The sequence below is a fragment of the Oryzias latipes genome, chromosome 22, assembly GCF_002234675.1.
Source record: "Oryzias latipes chromosome 22, ASM223467v1".
In the NCBI taxonomy this organism is placed as follows: domain Eukaryota; kingdom Metazoa; phylum Chordata; class Actinopteri; order Beloniformes; family Adrianichthyidae; genus Oryzias; species Oryzias latipes.
The window spans coordinates 11,996,585-12,015,591 of record NC_019880.2 but is presented as its reverse complement, the minus strand read 5'-3'; the positions used below and the strand labels follow the sequence as shown (position 1 = coordinate 12,015,591).

Here is a 19,007-nt window from a genome sequence, read left to right as displayed (position 1 = left end):
GAGAGCTCCTCTCGGATTGGGCATTTTTTTGGGTGACGTAAATTATGCGACGGAAGCAAGCACCGTGTGACGTTCGACAACAACAACAACGGGAAGCAGCTGACGGGCTGATAAGTAGTATTTGAAAAGTGACAGAGAACATGGACTCATAAAGTTTGCTGCTTTTGTGGTCTGAGACTCGTCGGCGAAGAAGGAAGATGAGCATCAACGGAAACTCGCATAAAGTTCTCCGCGGTGGTGAATCAGCCGGTTATTCAGAATCCAGTGACACTACACCTTTGCTAGGAATAAATGTGAGTATTCAGCAGCTGTCAGTGTTGGGGATTTTTAGCCCTGTAACGTTGATTATGTCAGAATTGTTGAAGTAGTTCAAGTATTTTATGGCGGACGTCACATGATCTTCACTAGACTAGTTCCTCTGTTAGTTCTGCCTCTGTCAGCAATTACTTAAAAGTCCACGTAAAGTTCGCTGTGATTTTTCAAATAATTAAAGCTCCTTTCCCCCCTTATAAAGGATCAAATAGAGAGCACAACCTAAATTATGATTTTATCTGTGTTTAATAATATTACAATTGCTTTAATTCATTTACAGACCAGTGCATTTAATAAACCACAAACATCCTATGTCTACATAAAAAAGATCTGATATAAAGACAATCTTCTGGTGGATTCATTGTAAATAAAAACCACCTTATCATTTTTAGTTTTTTTTAATAAAAGGTACTCTCTGTCATAGGTAGTTGGTTCCAAATTGCCAAAGCACCATTGTTTTTAGTGTTAAGTAAGCAAACACTTACCCCAAAAGTCTCAAGTTGTCTAATTCACTTTCCTTCTTTTTGACAAACATTAATTTTCTATTTCATGGATAATGCAATTGTATAAAGTCTTATCACTGGTTGAAATATATGTTTTGCAGTTTAATGAAACCAATTTTAAATTGAATTGAAAGTATAGTTTAAAAACACAAAAGCAACGGTATAATTCTGGTATAACTGATGTCTTTGTTTTTTATTTATTTATTTATTTTGTTACGACTGAGTTTTTGGGCCAGTTTCCAAACAAAATAAGTTTTTTTTTTAATTATGACTTTAAAATCTCGTAATTTAACTTTTGTTTTTCTTGGTGGCTGTAAAAATATGTCATATATTGTCATTTATGTTCAACATTTAGAATTTTGAAGGATTCTTCTGGAGCCTCGGGGAACCCGATCAAAATTTTTAAATTTAAGTCAGGTTTATTTTAGACCCAGTGGGACAAATAGTGAATCATTAACATTGTCTATTTCAGAGTTGTTGTTTTTTTAATTGAATGCCCATTCATGGGGTACCTGCACAGGGATAAGCTGGTTACTTATTTATCCCTATGTACTTCAGGGACCTGTTCTTGATATTCTGGTATCCCTGTAATTTAATTTGCAGGGTTTCAAACACAAGTGCAACCTTGCTATATTTACATCCATGTGGTAGTCACGGTGTACTTTCCATCTTTCAGTACAGTAACAGAGTGAATGCTATTGCGTGGCCCACAGGTCAATCCAAGCTTGTTGTGACACTGACACCGGAGTTGCCACTCGTTCTGTCCAGGATATCCCCCATTAGAGAGGTCAAGCAGTTTGGGCAGCTTCCCTTATCCTGAGCTCAGGCAGCTGTCCAGCAGCAAGCAGCACAAATCTCCCCCCGTCCCATTCCCATCTCCATTCCTTGATCCTGCATGCCTCTGCAGTGATGTTTCATCACATCCGTCATCAAGGCTGGCGCAAGGAATCCTCCCAAAAACTCTTGCAGAGCATCCAGATTTCTCCTTCAACCCTTTTGTTTTTTTCTTTTTATACAGGGGTTGGTGCAAAGCAGGTCCACGGGAGCATCTTTTGCCTCCTCTGTGTTTAACCTGATGAATGCAATTATGGGCAGCGGTATTTTAGGTCTGGCTTATGCCATGGCCAACACAGGAATTATCAGCTTCTGGTAGGACCCCTCTTAATTGGATTTTTGCTTTAAAATGTCTATGTGTCATCACCTGCTTCTTTTTTTTTAGCTTTCTGTTGATGTTGGTGGCCTGTCTGGCAGCATATTCCATCCATCTCCTTCTGAAACTGTGTGACCAAACAGGTGAGACGGTTCCCAAAAAATGCCCTCTATTTTCAGATAGCTGACCCCTATGAGTTCATCTGAGGCTTCACTCCCGGAGCATTCTGCCTCCTGATTAAATCACTCTGCCAGGACAAATGATGTCTTCTGCATTGAGTTGTTATTTGTTGGTTAGTTGCATCAGGTGATATTGGGAAATGAGTCAAGAAAGGTGATAATGGAAGCAGATAAGATAGAAGCTACTGTTTTCTTCAACATTCAGACCACAGTGTTGATAACCTTTTTTTGATTATTTTTCAAACTCTAGGTGTCAACTCCTATGAAGATCTAGGAGGTAGAGCTTTGCAAAAACCAGGCCAAGTAAGTTCTTTCCCAATGCTGCTGAGCTTCATTAGTTAACCTTTTTTTTTTTTTACATAGAGAGAGTCTCTCCTGACAGATTTCTTAAATTCTCTCCAGGTTCTTGTTGGCGTTACTATCATCGTCCAAAACATTGGTGGTAAGTCCCCCCCTTAGTCAATGAGCAGTAACAGACATTATTTCTGACATGTTGTACATGAAGCGATTATGTGGTTGTTATAAGAAACAGAGTGGTGACAGGAGGGCTTTTTCTGGAGGCTGACAGCGCCTCCTGCTGGTGGTCACAGAGGTTTAACTACCCCCCTCTGTGTGGCTATTATAAAGATTCTCCGATAACCTCTGATCCTGTAGCTGCAGTCCACTCATCCACCCCCCACTCCCCACCGAGCTTGAAACATGACTTCTCCTTCAATTGATCGCTGATGGTAAACCCCCCCCTAAACACACACCCTCTGTGTGGTTTATACCCCGTACTTCTGTCTCCAGTCACCATCTCCACTCACTCCTCAGACGACTAAGAGCCGAGGCGATTGCTCCTCTGGCATCATTAGCAGTGCGTCTGAGTGGATTACTGCCATGCCCTCTTGTATGTTTGTGGTTTTCCCAGCATGGGGCAGTATGTGCGCAAGTGTGAGAGCCAGCACTCCAGCACACGGCCATCCATACCCCCGGCCTCTTTTATAAGAGTGCAATTAGCTTCACTCTAGGTAAACATTCATCTGCTCTGCCAAAGGCTGATGGGCCAATTGACCTTAATTACTGACCAGCCCCTGGCTCTTACAGCCTGCCCCTCTCCAACTTCTAATGAAATGAAAGCGGCTCTGTCTCATGTAGTACACCCTCTCCAAGTATTTGCTGACCACACACAGGGAGCGCTTACCTCAGATTTCCTTGAACTTTACATACAGATGATGAGAAGTTGTGTTTTTGTTTTTTTCCGCTTGGTCAATAACAATCCTTTTTGTTCACTCAAGGGCCATTTATTTTTACAGATGTAAGTATGCTTCCACCAGGAATTCCCATAGATGTGTTGTGTTTGTAGTAACCAGCTGCACGACCATTCACCATTGCATCCTCCCTGCTGTGTGATGTCTGTCAGTAGTGTCCTTGTAATTTTTCTTTGCTTCATCTTTAATCAATTTACATTTTTGCTTGGAAATAATTTTTGCTTTAACAGGCGTATTGAGTGTGTTTGTGTCTGTGTGGGCTGGAGGGTTATAGAAGGAATTTTATTCTATAAACAAAAACAGGATCCCAGGGATTAGGGCAAGATTATTCAGAGGCGAGTGCAAAATCTGCCCTGGGGCAGAAATGTCTTGGGTTTTAGGAACTCAAAAAGTTATGTCTTAGTTTCTTAAATGTGTTTGTTCTCTGATTTCCCACCTGTAGTTTTTTTTTTTTTTTTCTCTTCGGGAAGTGACCCCGATCATCACTCTGATTGACTGTCTGATCACAGGAGGAAGTATCCCGTTTCCTAGAGAGTTTGGAAAAGAGTGGAAGTACCTGGATTAGCGTCAAAGATCATTTATGTTAGCATTCCTGCTTCCCCTCCTCCCTTTTCCACCCATTCCTCCAGTTCTCCACGTCAGCTCCTGCCTCAAACTCCCCCTTAATTTGACCACCTGCATAACTGTGCTAATCTACAGCATTGGTTTTGAGTTTAGCAGCCCCACCCACTGTGTGACACCCCCCCCCCACACACACACACACGTTTTGGCAGTTCCTCAGTAAACATCCTTTGACAGGATTCAATCATCTCCTGTGTTTGTGGTTTGAAATTTATTTTTTTCTTTTGCTTTTTCCTCCTTGGTGTTTGTTTATTTTTGTGCTCCTTCTTCCCCTGACAGCCATGTCATCCTATTTGTTCATCCTGAAGTCAGAGCTTCCTGCAGCCATCAGAAGCTTCCTGAGCCCCGGAGAAGCAGGGTGGGTACATGCAGCCCCGTTAGCTCCCGTCTGTACTCATCTTTCCTACACAACTGCAGGAAAATTGTAATTTAAATGTGATAATCTTAAAATGACAAACACAGTTTCTTAAAGTCCCACTTTGATCATCTTTTGATCTACTGTAAAAGTGTTCCGAGTGGCATTTAATTATGATTATGCTGCTTTTAGCCAAAATGTAGGACATAGTTTCTACAGAGCGGCAGGAGTTTATTCGAAATTTGCCTCTAAGTTGTGGGCGGGGCTGTTGGTGCAGAGCAACCCCACTCCCCCAACCCCCCTTGTTTCTGAGAGATCAGAGCAAAGAGCTTGTGACCCGCCCTTTGAATTTTCCACAAAAAATAAGCTATTTTTCAAACTGGATTTTTTTCGTCTGCTCCTGATTCAAACCGTTTTTCAAAAAGATAACTCAGAAAGGCAATTTTAAGATAAATTTTCTTCGTTTATGCCCTCCATCATGAGAAAACTGCCACAAGAACATGTGAAAACCACCATTTTCTTTCAAGTGCATCTTCAGGGTTTCAGTGCAAACTCTGCGTTTAGCGTTCCAAAGAGTCAAATGTGATGTTTTGCATCATAAAGCTAAGCAAACTTTTATTAACTTTCTCAAAATCCTAATAATGTGGGGGAAAACTCTCTCACATGCTTCATTTCTTTTGAAAAAGGTAACAAACTGAGCTGCTCATCATTTCTCAGCAGCCTCTCGTTCCTGTCCAAGAATGGGATGTCAATCACTTTATTATTGGCCACATTGGTTTAAGAGAGACTTGTAGGAGCTCTCAGCCCCATCCATCAACATCGAAGTCCTGCACACACAGCTGCTTTGTATTAGTGTGCTGCTTTCACTCCCAAATCTCTCACACATGTTCCCCGGAATCAGACTGATACAAGGGGAGATCAGTTTTGCCATTCTAATTACATCTCGCTGCTGAGGCCAGTAAAACGTTTTTTCTAAATGATCGGCTTTGGGATGTTAACAGACGTACGCTTGATTGAACCAAAGCTTAAATGAATGGCTTGCATGTTCAAAAGCATTCATTATCAATGGTTTGCTCATCTTAAATCAGCGCATGGAAACAGAGTTGAGCTTCTCTGTTAGAGCTAACAGGCTTGTTTGCCTTGCTTCTCTAACCATGTTTTAGCTGCACTGACTCCAGGGCAGGACTGTGCTGGGTCAGCCGGCTTCTTGTTGATCTTCAGCGCTGTGTGGCGACTGACTTGTTGGCAGTCATACTCTGGCCTTAACTCTGTGCTACGCTTCATCTTGTAGCGTGAAATGTTCCACATTTCATGGCTCCTCTGAGCATCCTGCGTCACCACAGTGCTTTCGGGGCCTTCTGAGGATGAGTCCAGCTGTGATCTGCACATTTGCGTGTCTATTAGAGGTCAAGGGACGACTGATTTGGAGCTCTTCGCTCAAAGCTTGGCGGGTATGGGAATAGAGATCGCTGGCATCGGTTATGGGGCAGAAACCACGTAGACGCAGCAACAAATCCATCAGCGCCGGTGCTAACGCCACAGCTGTGAAGCTGCCAAACTGGGGTCAGTGGGTGTTGATGTGTTTGGAGCAGGTGCTGCTAACTCTGGAAGCCCCATAAAGAGCAGTGGAGCCAGTCCCTCACGGCCTCACGCTGTGGTCCAGCATACAGCAGGGGCAGGCAGCACCCTTCCCAGCCGACCCCGACCTCGGCGGAGCCGGCATGCCTTCCACATGTGTCAGACCTACAACCCCTCCTCCTCTTCCTCTACTTCTCCAATCTCGAATAAACCTCCAGGGCTATCCCACAGCAAAGAAAAATACCCACCCTCTCTGAAAACCACTATTGAAACCTGGTCTCAGCTTACAGAGCAGCACAAAGTTTGCATGTGACTTACATAATTGTTATGTTTTTCATGAGCCTAAGCCTTTAATTTTTGCCATATGATGAATCTGTCGATCTTTATTTGAGCACAGAACGAGGCAGATTTCCAGAGATGCTCCACTGTGACCTGTTCTGACTTTGACCACCTCTGAACACAGTGCCTTAAACACCCAGACAGAGTTATTGATACTGTCTAACATTACTTTTTTTTGAATCCCCTGCTTTATCACCAACTTTTATTGATCATCTCACCTTTTTTTTCTTTTTAGAAATGCTTGGTATGACGATGGAAGGTTGCTTCTGGTCTTAATTGCAGTTTGCATTATTCTGCCTTTAGCAATGCTGCCGAGGATTGGTACGTTTGTATTTCTATAAAACATTTTTCTTTCAAAATGTAACTGGTTAAAAGTCTCTGCTTTTATTTTGAAAACTATTTTTCTTACTGTCACAGGCTTCCTGGGCTACACCAGCAGCATCTCCTTCTTGTTCATGCTTTATTTTGCAGTTGTGGTAAACTTTGCTTTTCCAAACATTTATCTGCATTTTTTTCTTTTTTTCCCCCCCTTTATTCCTGACTTTTTGTAATGTCTGGTCTCCAGGTTGTAGTTAAGAAATGGTCCATTCCCTGTCCACTTCCTCATAACACTACCACCCTCTATGGGACTTCCAAGGTAAAAGATTTCTTTATTTAATCATCTTAAATATCACATTTTTACTCAGCAATATCACTTAGAGAGAAGCAATCATCTGTTTTTCACTTAAGGTCTAATCAGGAGTGACCAAATCTCACTGTCCAGAAACTGTTTTTTGGCCGTTCTATTAATGTTTCAAAAATTCTTCTTCTGTTGAAACCTTTTATTTTGAAAATCTAAAATATCCACAGTATTTTTGCCATTGCAACTCACATAGCGCATCTACACCACAGAACCGGAAGATTTTAGAAAGAAACAAAATATTTCCTGTCCTTTTCTGAGGAAAATAGGTTGAGACTTGGATTTTACATGCGTTACACCGTCATAGGCATCATTTCCACTGAAATCGAGCCTTTAACACTGTCCAATTCTATTAAGCCTCATTTTGCAGCTGTTGGTTAGCGGTCCAACTAATTCTTTCCAGATCCTCCTGAGTAGTTAAAGCTAAATTTTTTTGTCGTTACATAGCAGTTTTTGCAATCCTCTTCATTTTCTGAAATCAAGTTTCCTTCATGGTATCAATAGGGTTTTAACTTTAATTTCAGTTGCAATGATTTATTTAGCGTACTTTTTTAGGGGTTTTTTTTTTCATTGTACTTGTTTTGACCTTTTAGTTTAAAAAAGATTGCAGAGTTACTGACCATGACGCTTGTCTTTTAGAAAACAAAACAAAACAAATAAAAACAATGGCTGTACACATTTTATTTTGAAAGAGTTATTAGCATGTCCGGACTTTTGACAGACTTCGTGAAATTCCATTGGTCTGAGGTAAGCCGTCTGCGGAGGCGGTCATGGCTGCGGGATTAGAGGGAAAACCTGGATGTTGGGTTTATTGATCGCGTTAGATTTGGTGAATAAAACCAGCCGTGAAGGACAGGAAACCCAAGTGACCTCGTCTGATCCTGGAAGTAACCTTTGACCTCTAGAAATTTTACACCAAACTATACGCATTGAGTGTTTTTTCTTTTTTTCTTTTTGAGGGAATGCTGTTGAAGTCTGTTTTCAGACAAAACGTTTATTTATTTTTTGTCCTCCAGATCTCAAATGTCTCAGAGAATGACTGCACACCAAAGCTCTTTGTTGTCTCCATCAAGGTGCGTACATGTAAGCATTGTATTTTCTATGTGAGATGGGTGCGAGAAGTGGTGCACACCTACAAATGACTGGACTGTGAACCAAAGCTGTGTTATGCAGCAGCCCTTGGCTGGAAAATTTGCATTTACCCTCTCTATTTCTATCCTCATTGTTTTCTTCATTCAGAGACGGTTTCAGCTGTAACTTTGCGTCACCATGTTAAGCAGCGCGCTCAATCATTTCCACTATGTGGCTCATGCTCAAACCCACCTGCTCTTTCATTCTGCGTAACAGTGTAAGCTGATAATTTGTTAATGACGGTTGTGTTGCGGTGGATTTGATTTACAGAGTGCCTACGCCATCCCCACCATGGCCTTCTCCTTTTTGTGCCACACGGCTGTCCTGCCCATCTACTGCGAGCTGGAACGGTCAGAGCTGCAGCTTTAATGGCTTCTGAATGAGTCTGAACTGCTCGGTGTAACTCTGATGAATGTCTGGTGTTTTTCAGGCCTACTAAGGCTCGGATGCAGAAGGTGGCAAACATCGGCATTGCCCTCAGCTTCTTTCTGTACTTCATTTCGTCTCTCTTTGGCTACCTCACCTTCTACAGTAAGCCTGCAGGGACATATGGAGTCAAAGAGCCGTCTCTGCAATCCCTCACTTGTCTGATTTATCACCTATAGACCATGTGGGGACAGAGCTCCTGCTCGCTTACAACTCCTACTTGCCTCGGGACATCTTGGTGTTGACGGTTCGGCTGGCCATCCTGATCTCTGTTCTGCTGACTGTACCACTTATTCATTTCCCTGTTAGTACATCAGCCACACAGTTTTCCTCAAAAAGGTCCCAATTTCCAAAATGTCTGATCAAAGTTGAAAAGCAATCCAGTTACATTTGAGCAGTTTTGGGCCTGATCTCATGTTTCTCTGATTGTTGCAGGCTCGTAAAGCAGTGATTTCCTTGCTGTATGGAGACCAGGAGTTCTCCTGGCTCATCCACGTCATCTTAACAGTCATCCTCCTCAGTGTGGTGCTACTGTTGGCCATTTTTGTGCCGGATATCAGCAGTGTGTTCGGAGTTGTTGGTGTGTTTTATTTAAAGCCTAATGTTGCAGCTTTAGCTGCGAGAGTTTGAGGCTCCTACCATGCTGCATGTTTCTTGAGCAACTCAAGAGCTTCTCCTCTTTGTTCTCCAGGATCGACCACGTCCAGCTGTCTGCTGTTTGTTTTTCCAGGGATTTTCTACCTGAAGATCAGCAACCAACCTCGGAGATCTGTAGACTCAGTTGGGGTAAATCTACTGTTTAATGACCTTCTCCCAATAACAAAATTGTGTTTTTAACTTGTTCTTGTGGCATTTTTCTCATAATGGAAAGACCTCTATAACGAAAATTAAGCTTAAAAATTGCATTTCTGAGTATTTCTGTATTCAAATAATTGTAAATTAGGAGCAGATGAAAGAAATGCAGCTGGAAACAGCTTGTTGTTGTGATGTAAAAAATACTCTGGGAAGGCGACAAGCTCCTTACACCTGGATACCTCCAATATAGCTTGCCATTTTTATTGCACCAGTAATGTTAGGTTGGGGGTGTGAGGGGCTGTAAGTTAGCGGGAGAGCATGTAAACAGATGGGTGACGGGAAGTGGGAGCGGGCTTGCTCCGTGTCAACACCCGCCCATAACTCGGAGGCAATTTTCTGATGAACTCCTGCCGCTCTGCAGAAAGTATGTCCTAGAAAATGAATGTTTGTTTTTTTTTGCTAAAAACGGCATAATCATATTTAAAATATCATTGGGAACGCTTTTAAAATAGATTAAAATAATAATCTGAGTGGGTCTTTAAATGCTGACTTTTTTTTCCTTTTTTGTTTTCAGGCCATTCTTCTTGTGATCTTTGGTGTCATCATGGGAACTGTCAGTCTCTCTGTCATCATCGTCACATTGGTGAAAACCCTTTAAGACACTCAGGTTCAAATCAAAAGAAACCAAAGGAGAGAAAAAGGAAACGAAAGAAGGGAAACTCATTTTAGAAATAGTTTTGATGATTTTATATACCAAATGTACTTTTAAATCTTCTTCCACTTTCGGCTGCTCCCATCAGGGGTCGCCACAGCGAACGAGTCGCATGGTAGATTTTGGCAATGTTTTACGCCGGATGCCCTTCCTGACGCAACCTTCTCAAACCGGGCTTGGAACCGGCAGAGGTAGAGAAGGGAACAGGGAGCAGCCCGGAGTCGAACCCTGGTTTCACGGACGGAAGGCGCCGCAAACCAGCACGAGCTAAACTGGCTCCCCACCAAATGTACTTTTAAATAACTGTTATAATAACTGATACTCTTTGTGGATGATCCTGCACTATTTCATACAAGAAAGCAACTAACCTTTGAACAAGCGTTCGCAATCATAAATGTTTACACGTGTTTATCATTTAATTTATGCACTAATAATGTACTGTACACAAAAAAACTTTTATTGTGATGACTTTTTTTTTTTTTCAGCCATTATTTTTACTATTTGTGGTCATAACTTCAGGGAATTTCCCCGTGTCCTCTCTTCCATAAAAGCTCAGGAAAATTGAATGATGATTTTTATTTGTTTTGTTTATTGGCAGAGATAATTTTGTAAAGTCAATTTGCTGTTTTCTGGATAAAAAAAATCTATCCTCACTTCGAAAATGAAAGAAAATCATAAATTTGTATTTTCTGTTTTTGAGGGCCATTTTCTTGTAACTGAAGAGGGAAATTGCTTGTTGTGTTTACTTTTATTGTGATTTATAATTCAAGTGTCTCCTTTTAACAGTTTAAAAAATTGTTTATGGTAAAAATCAGTTTTGTTACCAAGTAAAATTGTTTTTGGAATCGAAATGTGAAAAGCAGTTTAAAACTAAATGCAACAAATTCTAAACTGTTTTAAATTGTGACCTTGTGGATCTTATTTAATGTATTAATTCATAAAATTGGCTCTGATGCACAGTTTTATTTAACACTTGCTCATCTGTACTGATTGGTGGGTTGAGTGACAGGTTCCGTGTTTTTAGGAAGTGCCTCTTGTCTGTGTCATATTCTGGCTTCAGCTTGATGCTAACAGGAGCCAAATGCTCTACACATTTGTGAACACACCACTATTTAGATTGTCTCGTGGAACCTGCAGCCACTTTGTGTCTGCTTTTTAACCCTCAGAATGAAGCAAATCTGCTCTAAGTAAGCAGAGCTGGGAGATTTTCACATTTTACCATGTGGCCCCATCCCTTTAGTTGCCCCCTCAAGGACTGGAAGCCGTTCCGCCCTTTAACCTTCTCTTTTTCAGACAAACTTAAAAAAAGAGACAAATCAGCTGTTACAAATCTAAAAAAATGTTACTTTATACCCTTTTGGGGAAAAAAAGTTCTCACATAGTCTCTTTTTGTTTTACTTTTAGAGTAATTAAATATCTATGTAAATGGTCAAAATGGAAGATTCTGTATATATTATAACAATTTTTTTAAACTAATTTTTTTCTTTGGTAAAAATCTGCTTTAAAACTCAACCCATGTGTAGCTCAATACTCCCACCTAGTGTTCAACTGTGGTAGAGCACTGCTGTTTAGGACGCTTGGTAAAAAGTGATAACTAACCTGGTAATTTTACTGAATAGTTGTCAAACTAACAATAGTTATTAAAGGTGGAATTTGTATTATGTATTTTTTTTTATTTACTTTAAATATTTTCATGAGTTGCATGATGATGTTAGCATTCTCACCTCACAGCCAGAAGGCCCTGGTTCAAAACCCATCTCTGACCTTTCCAAAAGAGATTCTTTTTCTTTGTTTTTTTTGCCTTAATTTTGAAGTGATACATTTTTTAGGAATTTAAGTTTCTACATTTAAAAAAATTAAAAACAGAGAAATTGCCACTCACAGAAATACAAATGTACCAATCCTGGGCGGCATTGCTAAAGGCAGAATGATGCAAACTGCAATTAAGACCAGAAGCAACCTTCCGTCGTCATACCAAGCATTTCTAAAAACAAACAAAAAAGTTGAGATGATCTGTACGTCCGATCTAACTAGAAACTGTTTAAAATAAACTTGCAGAAAGCACAATCATTAATGAAAATATAACAATTCTTATCCTATTATTTGACTGGGTTTGATTTGTTTTGTGTCTTTGTCTTTACGTTTATGTTCAATCAGTTTTCAGTGGGGGAACAGAAACTGACTAAATGTTTAAGTTCACTTCAAAGCATCTCGTTAGCTTTTTGCCTTCCTCCTTTTTATTTTTCCTTCAAATATTTGTTCTTTTTGTTGGAAACATTCTGTCTCTGGAGGTTTTTGTTTGCTTAATCTGAGTCATCGCGACTGATGTTTCATATGTCACTGTTCATATATGATCCTTTATCTGAGCTGCTTTTAGAGAGACCTGATGAGCCCAGAGTCTCGGGATGAGGTTGCTTTTGTTTGGTTTTGACCCCCAACCACCCTGGGCCCGTGTTCTGCTTGTAGTATGACAACACCATCTCCTGGGGTTAGAGGATAGAATGACGTGAAGGAGCGCTGGTGGGCTCTTGGTAGAGTCTGAGTTTGATATTGTCTTTAGAGGTGTTGGCTGTGTTCTTTGAAAATGATTTTCTGTTGTTTGAGATCAGCAGCTGGTTCCGATCCAACTTTCAGGAAAACCGACCTTTGACTCATTCCGTGCTTGCTCGCTAAAAAAAATGTGGGATTCCGCTGGCACACAGTGATAAGAAGAGGTGCCAAAAGCAGAGTTAGAGTTATGTGTTTTTAGGTTCAGTTGTGGATTTTAGGCTGCAGTGGCCCTTGAAACGTGAACATCTGTTTTCTGTTTACTCACATAATCCTACCCAACATGCATTCATGACTGAACGGTGCTTAAAGGGCCTTTTCACGTGTTTTTTTTTTTGTAGTGCTGGCAGATGTGATGAGTGGTTTCCTTTGTTAGTCATGGTAGACGCTGCAACTCAGCAAATGCCACTGATATGGAAGGGTCATCACTGATTAAGTGCTTTCCATTTCTCTTTTCTTTCCTCCCTTCTCTTTCATTCTGTCAGTTATCTCCGTTTACCTTCACTCCATGATACTTTTCTGCTTTTAATCAATTTTCACGCTCCTCAGTGAACATACTCTTTGTGTCGCGGTAACAGCATTCCTTACTCTGAGGAGTCTTTTTGAAACACAACACGCTGCACTTACTTAAGAGTGTATGATGTTCCTGCTCTCATTTGTTAATGTTTTGTATGAAATCCTGTTGAAATTAGGGGAGAACTTCACGCAGTCTTTCAGCTATTAGAAGTAAACACATGGTGAAAACAATGTAATGGAAATACTCAGTGCTCTCTGAGTATTACATGCAACTTGACATTGTGGTGCCGGATTTTAGTTCACATGCACACCTGCATAGGTGACGTCCTTCACCCCACAGTCAATGTGGGAATTGGCTTGCATGCTGCATGTTTCCCAAAAGCATCGCCTTCCGTGCAACAAAAACCTCCTGCTGCCTTGAAAAGAGGCTCGTTTGACTGACATGAGATGACTCCCACTCAAACTTATATATATATATGCTCCTGGAGCTCTCATCTTCACAAAGACGCAGCGACGCAGAAGAGCTGATTCAGTGTTTGTTGATGCCCTTATACAAGGTCAGGAGGAGTCAAAGAAGCCTTTGTGGATGAAAAGTGGCAATTAAAATGATGTTACAGAATTTACAGGGCTATTTTGACACATAAAAAGAGGTAAGAAGGGAAATTTTAACCTAGTGACCTGCAATTAAATTGAAATTTCAATGTAAAAGTATACGAGAACAGAAATCTAGACTTGACCTCAGTTTGTATTCAGACTGGGAAAACTGTTTGGTGCGCTATATTTGTTCCGGGTCCTGAACCATGCGTTTGGTCTGTATTCAGACTGCTGTCAAGTGGATTTTCCAGTGCCGGACTGAAGGTTGTAAACAAAACCATGTGACCAAAGATCGCTTCACTCCCTGGTCAGGAATTACGAGGGCGAGGCAAAATCAACTTGTGGCAGAATTTATGGAAATCCTGCGATTTTAGTTCAAACTTTACGTTTCGCTCACAAGTTTTGAACGTCTCTGTCAGCGTCAGGCTCAATACTTTTTACTTGCTTTTTTGGCCCGGTGGAGGCATGCTGCAGGGCGGTTACTGGCAAGAAGAAGGCTAAGAATGTATGCTGATAACTTAGTGGTTATGACATATAGATTGTCGGAAAAACAGCGAGAAGAAATTTGTATCACGTTAAAAATGGTTTTGACGAGTCTGAATTCATCCAATCACATTTCAATGAGTTTCTATGAAGCATTTTCAACTGTGTTAAAATAAACGATCTAACAAAGAAAACCTGTTGGACCCTTTTCTCTTTGGCAACATCACAATTGTTGCTTCATATTTGGCCAATCGACTACGGTGGCCGTTTTGGTTCAGTTGTTCCCCTCAGAGGACGGATTGTACTCAGACTGAGGAATCTCAGAGCAAACGGAAGCTCAGTCCATTTGGAAACGAACCGAGACCACTTGTAAAGATGGTTCAGAGAGTGGTTCCTGGTCCCGGACCACGTTGTTCCAGATTATCGGGGAAAAAAACTCTGGTTCCCTTCAAATGAACCAAATATGTCCAGTCTGAAAACAGCCAAGGAACGAAAAGAAACAGAAATCTTTTTCTCTAACAGAATTTTTATACTTGCAGTATATGTTTTAGTTTTTTCTATCCCCAGCACATGTCTGCTTTTATTCTTTTCATTTTCTCTGACCTTGCACTCTGAACTTTGCAGTAACTGATGATTGCTATGAACCATCTCAGTAACTCTGAATGATACTTTTAATCTTGATTTCAAGAGTTGTTGTTTAAGTCCTTTTGTTGTCATAGTCTAGACTTTTTCTATGGTTATGCAACTTTTCTAGTCTTTTGCTGCTTTTTCCCCCCTTTATATGCTCATTGTGTCAAATTAAAATTGGCGTAACAGTAAAAACAAAAAATTTCTGAATTTTTTTTCCATCACATGGTATTTCAGTAAATGTCCTAACATGCAGAAATGATTTTGTTTGCACGTTTGCATGGGGCTATAATTTTTTTCTGGGAATTGGGTCGTGCTGGTTGAGGCCCAGAGCGGTCAGCAGTGAAATGGGGTTCAGTTTGTGTTTCTTGCCATCGAGTGGGGGGTTGCCTTGTGTCTGCGCGATCCCATCAGCCCCTCGGCTGAGCTCTTAATGCGGCCCTGACGCCTTTCTGGCGCAGGGGCCACACCACCTCACATCTGGAGCTAATTATCTTGGAGGGGCTGTGACAGAGTTCCCCAACCCCGACCACCCCCCTCCCCCCTTGTCCAAAGCAGCTCTGACCATGCTCATTGTTACATTCCTCTAGTTTTCACCACAACAGGCTTTCTTAATCTTCATTTTTATTCTAATGTATAATAAAAATTAGAAATCAGAAATTTCAGTTTTCCTTTCTTAGACTTGTTGCCCCTTTTTCAGCATAGTTCAGGAAAATTTCCAAAAAAAATCTGAGTTTACCTTTTCCCATTCAATGAGCAGAAGCACATTTTTAACCAAGTGTGATTTATAGGGGTCCTCTGTGTAAGACCTGTGTGGGTGAGTATATGTGTGTTCACCTGAGGGGAAGTTGAGGTCCTGTGACCAGGCTGCAGTTGGGGGCAAGCCCCACCCCCATTTGCTAGGTCCCACGACTGATGGGTCTAATTGAGTTTGTGGCGGTGCAAAAGGTGAGGCAGGGGGTGCATGCTGGCCCAGCAGGAGTCCTCTCACCGAGGTCAGGAGCGCTGGGAAAGGCCTGAGCCGAGCTCCACCTGAGCAGTGAGGGTTGAGTCGTGCAGGGCAACAAGTTGGACGTAAACTCTCAAATGAGAGTGGAAACTCTGCAGGTGGCTGAAACTAAGCATGCATGCAGCGTATCTGTCCGCTTCAAAATATGAACAGTATGTTGAAGTGTGCCCATAAAACCATGACATAAGAAGTGTAAACTGATGCCCAAACCAGCATGTGCTTGTCTGTTTGTGCTCTTCAAACTGAAAAGTGTGTGTGGCTGTAATGTGCCAAATACTGTAGTAAAAAGGAGAGCTGTTCAAATTGTACATTTTTTTTATTTTGAATAACTTTACCCACTGGGCATGAACACATCTAGTAGATATCCAAATCACAAAGACTATATGTGCATTATGCAGACATCAATTCATGGAGGTCTAATGCACACTGTCATTTAGATCTCCAATGGTGTCCCCGTCCCATCATGCCTTGAGCACTGTAACCAAACTGGCATTTTTCTCAAGGAGAGTTTGAGTCAACTAAATAGGGTAATTCAATAACATAAAAATATTTTGGAAGGTACATAAATGGTGGTTTTTTTGTATTTTAAACACCATCTTTCAGACTATTTATTATGCAACAGAGGATTGTATTCGTTAAGAGACACACAACAAGATCTGCACTGCTAAAGGACGATCTAATGTGGTCTAAAACTGGGATCCTTTGGTGAAAGTGTCTGTTCAGAGTATACTTGTATAGTATTTGTTGCTGCACCCTGTTTCTGTTGCCATCTGCCTTTTTATTTTAGGGAATCCTCATGTGTTTAAAAGTTTATAAAAGTCTGGTTTTTAAATGGGGTAGGGTTACTGTCAAAAAGAAAAAAAATGTGCACAATTGAATACTTTGGTATACTGATGGAAAATTAAGATGCGCTGTTCTGATTTTTCTGAATTAATGTTCTGTTCACACATGAAGTTGCATACACTCACTGGCCACTTTATTGGGCACACCTGTCAACTGCTTGATGACTGAAATTTCTACTCAGCCAATCGCATAACAGCAACTCAATGCATTTAGACATGTAGATATGGCCACGACATCCTGTTGCAGTTCCAACCGAGCATCAGAATGGGGAAGAAAGGGGATCCTTGAGCAAACCATGGTCATTGGTGCCAGACAAGCTGGTCTAAGTATTTCAGAAACTGTTAATCTACTAGGATTTTCACCCACAACCATCTTTAGGGTTTACAGAGAATGGTCCAAAAAAGAGAAAATATCCTGTGAGTGTCAGTTCTGAGAAATGCCTTGTTGATACCAGAGGTCAAAGGAGAATGATTCCAATGATGAACTGATTCTTGCTGATAGAAAGGCAAAAGTAACGTAAATGATTACAACCGAGGTCTGGAGAAGAGCAGCTCTGAACGCACAACACAGATGGGCTACAGCAGGAGAAGACCACACTGAGTGTCACTCCTGTCAGCTAAGAACAAGACACTGAAGCTATAATTCACACAGGATCACCAAAACTGGACAAAATAAAATTGGAAAAACAATGTCTGGTCTAAAAAGTCTCCATTTCTGCTGTGACATTTGGATGGTAGGGTCTGAATTTAGGGTCAACAACATGAAAGCATGGATCCATCCTGCCTTGTCTCAACGGTACAGGTGGGGGGTGGTGGTGTAATGGTGTGTAGGATGTTTTTTTTGGACACACTTTGGGCCAATTAGTACAATTGAGCATGGTTCCAACACCCCACCCTACCTGAGTGTTGTTGCTGACCATGTCCATCCCGTTATGACCACATTGTACCATCTTCTGATGGTTAATTCCAGCAGGATAAGGTGCCATGTCATGAAGATGGAATCATTTCAGACTGGTTTTTTGAACTTGACGACGAGTTCTTAGTTCTCAAATGGCTTCACAGTTTGTGTAATCCATGGACACCAGTGACCAGTCACCACCAGAGAAGATCACAAATAGTTGAAGAAAAAAGGTTCAGCGCACTGTCTTGTAGGGTCTAGATGACCTCACTCCCAATGTCAAAGTGCCTAGGAAAGCACAAGGGGTAAAAGCTCATACAAAAGTAAAAGTTGTGGGGTCTTCAAGTTACTTAATCATGAAAGAACTGTGATGAGCAATGAGAAAGACAAGGGTGGAAGGCAAAGAGGAAAAAGTTGAAGTCTTTTTGTGCCCTCTGCTGGACAAATGCATGTACAAGAACCATATATAACACGCCTTTCCTGCATGAAAACATGAGTCCTGTTGAATCCCGTTGACTCTGAGGTGCTGAGCAGCACTGAACAGGAGCTGGTCAGGGAAACCCACATGGAAGGTGATGTATGGCAACAAGATAAAAAAAATAAAGTATTTTATTGTGATCTAAAACATGTAATAGCCATCAGCGTATTCACCCGTGTGCAGCCAGGCAGTGTGCGGTGAGCCTGCTTTATCACTGTGACCTCTCCTGCTCAGTACGGTCATGTTTGAGAAGTTGTTTACAAGACAGTCTGGATCAGAGGGATGTGCACAAAGTGGGACCCCAGCTCTTTATTTACAACAGCTGGAACAGAAAGACGCTGAGTGCTGACATTTGGCAGAGAGAGGCGAGGGGTCAAGTCTGACACCAATAAAGTGGAAACTTTGATTTGGGGTATTTATGATGAGGCAGAAGCAGCACCCTCAGAGAGAAAAGGTGAAGCAGAAACAATGGAATTAAAAATGCTACAAAAAATAGCATTTAAAAGAAATTAAAAGCTCAGTTTTCCTCAAAATACAAAAAAGTTATTTAGAAGAGGCTGTAACTAAAACTACAAAATTTACCGGTAATAGGAAAACCAAAAAAGAAATGGGGCTCAATTATATATTTGTTTCAGCAATTCCATTCAAAGGATCTCAATGCCTTAATTTAATCCAGACACTTTTAAATCTTTAATAGCCAAACATCAATATACAAACTAACCATAAACAATAAGACAAGAAAACAAAAACTAGGATAATACAACTCAAAAATATACCACACAAGAATCTTCACGAGCAGAACATAACACATTTTTAACAGCCCACACATAAACAAAAGGATGTAGCACATTAGTTTAGCAGAGGACATTTCTTTCTATCTTTTGGTAACAACCTTTATTGAGACGGTAGGTAAAAGAAAACACTACAAATACTGTGCACCCTTCACATCAACAAGGGTTGACTGTATCTTATTGAACATAAAA

General features: G+C 41.0%; 1 protein-coding gene across 2 annotated transcripts; it reads left to right on the top strand.

The window, feature by feature from the left end:
• The first annotated feature begins 51 nt into the window (after positions 1–51).
• On the top strand, positions 52–10,007 carry slc38a6 (solute carrier family 38 member 6). Of its 2 annotated transcripts, XM_011490345.2 has the most exons (16): positions 52–293; positions 1,834–1,964; positions 2,035–2,108; positions 2,395–2,447; positions 2,547–2,586; positions 4,295–4,373; positions 6,523–6,608; positions 6,705–6,763; positions 6,853–6,924; positions 7,983–8,039; positions 8,368–8,447; positions 8,528–8,628; positions 8,703–8,827; positions 8,959–9,103; positions 9,215–9,309; positions 9,893–10,007. In XM_011490345.2, exons 1-16 carry the CDS (start codon positions 198–200, stop codon positions 9,974–9,976), a joined length of 1,377 nt encoding a protein of 458 aa, XP_011488647.1. In that variant the 5' UTR covers positions 52–197; the 3' UTR covers positions 9,977–10,007. The 2 variants fall into 2 exon arrangements, with proteins under 2 accessions (XP_011488647.1, XP_020569574.1); XM_020713915.1 differs by lacking the exons at positions 9,215–9,309; positions 9,893–10,007 and having other exon boundaries at positions 8,703–8,862; positions 8,959–9,094.
• The last annotated feature ends 9,000 nt before the right edge of the window (positions 10,008–19,007 follow it).